General features: G+C 27.7%; 1 protein-coding gene across 1 annotated transcript in view; it reads right to left on the reverse strand.

Annotated features, from left to right (window-relative positions):
* LOC129959958 (homer protein homolog 2-like) overlaps positions 1-7,384 on the reverse strand; it is a 267,569-nt gene extending 260,185 nt beyond the window's left edge. Inside the window, exon 1 of the mRNA XM_056072885.1 lies at positions 7,248-7,384. Within this exon, the coding sequence (XP_055928860.1) occupies positions 7,248-7,273 (26 nt within the window). The 5' untranslated portion in view covers positions 7,274-7,384. The remainder of the gene's footprint in view (positions 1-7,247) is intronic.
* Positions 7,385-7,669: the final 285 nt, after the last annotated feature.

The raw sequence follows: 7,669 nt of genomic DNA on the forward strand, positions 1-7,669 counted from the left end.
TAACACGGGAATACGAAAAAGGTAAACTATATAAATTAAGTTAAATATTAAGCGTGAAATGAAATTTGATTAGAATAAGGAAATCTTCATTGAAGTTGAATAATGTGAGGTTTTTTCGCTGGATTAATTAAAAGTTTTTAATTAAGAGCAGCAAAAATTCATATATTATGAACGAAAACGAAATGAAAGAGAGTTTAGAAAATAAACCCAGGCTGGATTTGACCAAACTTCTGATATGCCTGAGGCGAATAGTAACTCGAAATGACAATGTTAAAAAATCTTAATTAAGAATTCTAAAGCCTACACACCTATTCTACCTTTTACTTGCTCTGTTCAACTTGATTAAACATAATCATTCTTGCATGAGATGTGGGGCTCATCTTTTCTCACGCGAGTTTTTCGGATATAAAGTTCAGCTTGAATGCATTTGTTACCATTATTCATTTTTTCGTAAAACTGTCACGTACACTAAATAAACACATGCTCACATTTTACCCATCGCCGCATAGTTTATTAATGTTCGTAATGCAATGAGATCATATCAAAAATTTATATCAAACTGTAGCGAATGTAATCGTAGAATTATGCAACTTGGGAGTTGAGTTACAAGCTAGGGGACAATTTAATGCATTGCAAATAACTCGCGTAACGACAAAAAATTGCTCCAAAAAGGGATGGTAATACACACTTGGGATTGAAGAGTAATCATTTCTTATCTGAAAAAAGTTTATTAGTTAACTATTAATTTCAAGTTGTGTGACACATTAATGCACAAATTATGATACACTTGGCATCTGAAATATTTATAGTAACTAAATATCGAAAATATTTGCATGGAAACCAAGGGGGGAGATTCTACGATTAGCAAAATAATTCAAATCTGGTGATTTTTTTTCAATTTGACTGCGCCTTCTATGGTTACATATACATTTATTCCTTAGTGAAAATATCAAAAAAGAGCAAAACTAACAGTGAATAAGGCGAAAAAAATAAGTTTTGGTTTACATGAGAAAATGTTTGAAAATACAATATTTTGTTGGATTATTAAACTCTCCCTCAGAAACACTGATTTTTATATATTATATTATATATATATATATATATAAACAGAAGTACGAGAAGAGGACAAAAATTATCCATATTTTACTTTTAAACAAAGTTGTGGTTTAAAAAAAGTCACCATTCCTCAGTATTTATTTAACCCACGGTTGTTCTATAGACCTATAAGGATATAAAACGCATGCACGTTCATTCAATCTGGTCCATTCCTTTTACACAATCTTGTTTGTGCCCTGAGAAAAATGGTTATTTCGGCGGCAGACAATTGATACGACGCATCAATCACATTTTGTTCAAAAAACAACAGCATTCATACAATATGATGAGCACAGTATCATTTGAAGAGCACTTTCTCAATATTGGTTCCTGTAACACTTTCTAACCAAAAGAAACTGATGATTTCTCACTGTTCCTTCTTATGCATACTATTTTGTTGTAAAATGCAAAGTTTATGCATGCAAGCTCAGCACCCAATATTTTACTACAATTATTTTTCTGGCTGAAAAACGGATAATTTTTTACTTATTTAAATATTACAAGTACTACTGTTCCATTCCAATTTGAACCCACTCCGCTAGGGTAATTTAAATTTTACTGTTACATAAACGTGAAAATAAAATTGCTGTTAGTCTCAAAACATTCTTTTCTAGCTTATGATCCGCTAATATTACAAGCTGATTCTTCTATTTCGTTTTTAATTCTAGTGTTATATAAACGGATATTAGTTCAAAAATGTCAGAACTGATACTACAGCGCTTCATTCTGTTACACATTAAACAATTTTTCGTTCTATTACAGTTAAGAAATTTTTAAACCATCTTTTTAAAAAATCGAAACTTTATTTATTTATTTATTCAAGCTTTTCATGCACGTACAGCCTGAATATATGCATATCGAAAACAATGCGGATCTTAAATGACACATCGTCAACACATTCACATTGTCAATGCACAATACAACTAAAAAGCAATTATAAAATTCTATTTGATATTTTTATGATTCTAATGCGTTCAAAAGTATATGAAATTTCTGCTCAAAACTATATGCCAGTAATCGGTATTTTGTGTAATGAAACTCGGCAATTAAAATGGAAGTATTTTCATTACAAGAAACTTTTTCCGAAATTAAAATACTTCTTGAAAACATTCCTGAAACCCGTATAAACACATAACATCATTCATTAGTTACACGGTTTCTCGATATTTAAGTTGTCGTTGACACTAATAACTAAATAATTGTTCATAAAGAAATAAGGTACACAACGTTTCCAAATAAGGATTATTTCCCCCCCCCCCTTTCTTTACCTGAGATAATATAACCAGAAAAAGAATTCCTGGGAAATGAAACTAAATAATTTATAATTCTTTGGGAGGAAGGGAGAAAAAACAAAACTTTAAAATGCAGCCAAAATGCTTAACGTCAAAAATATGCCAGAGGGGTTGTTTGCATTTATTTATTTCAAAAAGGCAGGATGCCCAAATGAATACTTTCGTGAGAACGATATTCGAAAACGCAAACAAAAGAGAAATAATAATAGATCCTTACTCTCCCTTTTTATCTCACGCCTTTAAAGTTGATTGAAGAAATGAGGAAGGAAACGTTCGGAGAATAATGGATCTTAACATGCATTATCCTTTTTTTCAAGTGGATGATTTCTTTCCTCTCATTGTAAAATAAAACAATACTATTAAATATTTCATAAAGTAAAGGGCTTTAGTTTAAACTTTTCAATTCTAGATAATTTATTTCAATAAATTATCAACCTGGATGTAGGCAATCAATCTTTATAGAACTTAGCGTTACCAATTCACATTGGTTTCAATAAATCTAGTTCTTTTTTTTAACATATGAATAAAAAACATTAAAATAAAGTTAATGTCCACTATCAGGATAACTTTCAGTAAAACAAGCAACTAACTAATATTATCTTAAAATAAAAACTGCTTGGTATTTAAATAAATATTCACGGCCTATAAATTCGTTTTATTTTTATTATTTTTTTAAAGATACTTTTGAACCGAAAATACAGTCCTAAAAAATTTTCATATCAACAAAGGCGCCAATTTTTATTTTAAGAAAATTTAAAAAAAATATTACAAATTATAGAAATCTGAAGACTTATCATAAGTTATGTTTCTTTTAAATAAAAAAAAGCTAAATTATATTCGTATTAAAACAACATTATATATATATATTCAAGCAAGTACACGCAATAATGCAATTAACTAAACTGTACATAAACAAAATTTTATAAACCCGATTGTTTTCAAATAAAATACAAATGTTATGACTATATTCAAAGTAACGAAAGAAAAAAAATGTTTTATAGTTAATTTTCATATTGATAACGTTTTCAAGCTTCAATGATTATTGCTCTCTAGCCAATCATCATTTGATCTCCTTTGAGAAAGCCGAATACTTATTCACAGAAATGTTTTGAAATACGAACTGTGCTGCCATCTAACGAACAGATTACTAACTAATTTACATAAAAATGTTTTCTGGTATACAGTTATTATTTCACAGAAATTATATTTTAATGAACAGGACACTTGTAAGTTAATTCAAACTTCATGCAACATTAAAATTTAATTGCTTCTTTTAATAAATTATAAAATTCATAAGATGACCATGTTTTTGAATCAGAAACGCATTAAATACATCCATGTATTAGCTAAATAATGAAAATGCATCATTCTGAGATAAGCTATGAAGATGGTTTTTTAAAGTTATTTTTTCCTGCAAAAAAAAAAAATCTAGCACATTTAACTTTAAAAATTTAAATTCCTGAAACTAACAGCAAGTATTAATATAAAAATTTTAATTTAAAAACTGACAAAGTGTAAGGCAAATTACTAACTGAAAACTAATGCCATTGAATTAAAAAAAAAAACCTTTTCCAATAACACACTGTTTCTCAGATAACAAAGAAATACATTTTGATTTAAAGAGTTCCTACAAAGCAATCAAAATACATAATACAAAAAGTTACAAATCTATGAAACAGAAGATATCTGATTAATTATCAAACTAATTCAAAAATTTATACCTATAATAACAAAACAAAAAAAATACTGAAGTGCATCTAATATAGCTTCTTTAGAGAATATAGAAAAAAGTATCACACTCTTGACATTACAATATCTACAGCATGTTCTGACCAAGTGTGTGTGTGTATATATATATATATATATATATATATATATATATATATATATATATATATATATAGAGAGAGAGAGAGAGAGAGAGAGAGAGAACATACCTTCAAGTATAATGATAGTTTTACATTTATTATAAGGAAATTATTGAAATAACTTTTTTTAAGTAAAAACATACAAATAAAATTTATATAAAAATTCTCAAACATAATTAGTCATTTTATTGAAATTTCAGTGCATTTTATCAATACTTCCCTAGCTGACATGCAATACGTAAACTTTCATGTAAAATATATTCTTCAGCTAATGTCTACATTTTCATACATAAGCTTATATGTTTTACTGCAAAAATATTGATGAAATAGAATCTGAACTAAGTTCATAAAGCCTTTTTGGATCAAGAATACTGATACATATCATTGCTATATGTGTGTGTGTCAGATCCTTCATGTTTGCCAAATTAAATGTAATTCTATAATTAACATGGAAGTAAAAAATAAATATTAAAATCCTACTTTCAATTACAATGCATCAATCTAAAAATTCTATAGGAAAATCATAATGCATGATTCTAAGATATAACAAAATATACATAATAAAGAGCATTTGATGCATATACTTCTAATTGTGGATAATGGTATGAATGAAAATTGACATTTTAACATTTAAATCAAATAATTTTTTAAACTGTACACAGTTAATAAAAAAATATTTGATTGCAATACATATTTGAGAATTCTTTCCACATTGAACATTTTTAATTAATAATATGCAAGAATTGCAGAATTGTTGCTTAAATTCTATATTATTTAATACGTCAAGGAATGACAAAATATTAACATGAAGTACTGAAAAAGTACCTTAAATATAATATTAAAAGAATGTAATATAAATGTATTACTATATAATTTAAATTATATATAAAATTCCATAATCCTAAGTTTTCAAATTTTCAGAAGCTAAAATAAGGGCATTTAATTCTTTTATATATAAATTCAAATCAAAAAAAATATCTAACAAAATTGAAATGAATACAATCTATTTTCTAACTATCACAAAAATCTAATATGCAACCAATAAAATCAAAATTGAAAACAATGAATAAAAATTTTAAACAAATGCAACTAAACAACAAAAAATTTACATTATAATAAAATACATCAGCATATCTTTACTATAATACTATGCTATGCCAGATATATTAAAGTGGAATAGAAAAATGTGTATACTCAAGAAATCAAAGATAAATGCTACTAAAAATATGTATTTAAAAAATTCAGCATTGAAACCATAAATATATATGCTTAAAAACATTAGCCTAGTTTCAAAAAGTATTAAGATGAATTGGGAAAGATATAAAATAAGCATTTTTACATGTCTGAACAATTTTTATATGCATTATAAAATTGCTTTTGTTGAAAAACTGGTAACTATAACAATAGCTACATTTCTGATAAAGTATATTTTTATTAAAGGTTAAATTAAATTCATAAGCTTTAGAATATGAAATTCAAACACTACAAATACAGAAACACTGTAAAAAGAAACAGTATTTTTAGTCACTTTATTATAATGTATATTTTTAAATTATTAGATATGGGAGAAAAAAATAAATGATAGATATTTTAGCACAATTAATATAATTCTCAACTATTATTTAAAATGGTTGATAAACAATTTGTACAAGAGTATACAGAAAATAATAAAGCTTATTTAATTATCCAAAAAAGAAAGCTGTAGATAATATTTTCTTTCTATACTTCAACATTACATTATTTTATTAAATAAATTTCATTAACCAAGAATAAGTAAATAATTATATATTACTTTCCAAACAAATGTTTATAAAAATAAAAAGCCAGCATAAAATATGCCTGATTATTAGTAAAATCAACGATTCGCAATTAATGAAGACGATTCTTTATAATATGTAAAAAAAATACTTCTTAAAAACAGTCAAATCATTTTTGCATAATGGTTTACTGGAAAATGAAAGATAAGGAAAATACTATTAAATAAGTAACAAATTTCACAAGTATTAAAGACTTCTTCAGTCTCCTATCAAGAAATTTTATGTTATTAAACAATGGAAGGGTAATAAAAATAAACAAAATTGAAAAATACATTTTTTCAGATATTCGCGCGCTAACGCTACTCTGCTGTTTTAGCTGGAAATTGACATGTTGCTACAGTAACTATGGAAATAATGATAATGCAATGCTTCCAATTTGCTACACTTGATTGTATTTCGCTTCTTTAAGCTTCTAACCCAATGTGCAGAATATTAGTAGAAATATAAATAATAGATATTTCCTTTTAACAACATTAGGTTAAAACTGAAAGCAAATGTCAATGATGTAATTAAGCATATGGAAGAAAGTGTTATTTTTAAAGCACTCTTTACAGAAATGTATCTGAATTTCTATAAAATTTAAATTTTCTTTTACGCATCTCCATATTATTTTTATCATTCTTCGAAACCCATTTCCGTAAACCCAATTCAGCGAATGCCGATTTTAACTATGTACTTACTCACACCCAAACCGGTTTGTTTCAATTCGTACACATGGTGTAAACGAAAGAGATGCAGTGCTTTGAAACCAAAGCAAACTTATTATGTGTATGCAGAGCTAATAATCCTTATCTTTCCATTTTCTTTGCAGTATCTTAATATAGTGATAACTTAATTCCCCCAACACTAAACATTGAGCGGTAAATTTACAATCTTATCATTTATTCTATTATCAGTTTATCGCTGCTAGCGGGAATTCTAAATATTTAAGCATGACTTTCCACGTGCAGTACTTCGAATCGTATAAAACAGGTAAAACCATGTATCCAGAAATGTGTCAGAAAAAGAAAAACAAATTTTTTTCCCCTTCGGCAAGGGGGAGACGGGGTCGAGAGCATCTCTCGGAAACCACTTTGCACATGTTAAATAACTAAACTTAGATTTGGCTAGAACCAGGCAAATTTTGGATCAAACTAGCGTGATTAGGTGGGTATAAAAATCTGAATAACACATACCCCATTTTGGCACAATCTTTAGTCATTTAAGCAAGAAATAGCCATCTATCTCAAAATCGTACACTCATCTCGAAGTCTTGGCAGCCATAACAATGTGGGAGGACCGGAAATCGAGATTCGGTGCATGCGCAAATCGAAAGTTCTCATCGGTCAGCTTCTGTTCTTGGCTGGAAATCGCTGTTTCTGGCTCCATTGTGTGGTAAAAATCAAAGCGACAAACCTTTCGGGAGAAGGATAGATCGTTTTCTTTCATGCACACAACACGTCTCCTGATTTACGCGGGGTATTCCTGCCACGCTCTAGCGGATTCAGAAGAAATGAGAATGTGGGCTGTACTACTCTACAAATGGAATAGGTTTCAATAAAACGATATTTTGAGGAAAGTTTATGCAAAAAAAAAAAAAAAAAAAATCTACGAAATG

This window comes from Argiope bruennichi, chromosome X2, assembly GCF_947563725.1.
Source record: "Argiope bruennichi chromosome X2, qqArgBrue1.1, whole genome shotgun sequence".
NCBI lineage: Eukaryota > Metazoa > Arthropoda > Arachnida > Araneae > Araneidae > Argiope > Argiope bruennichi.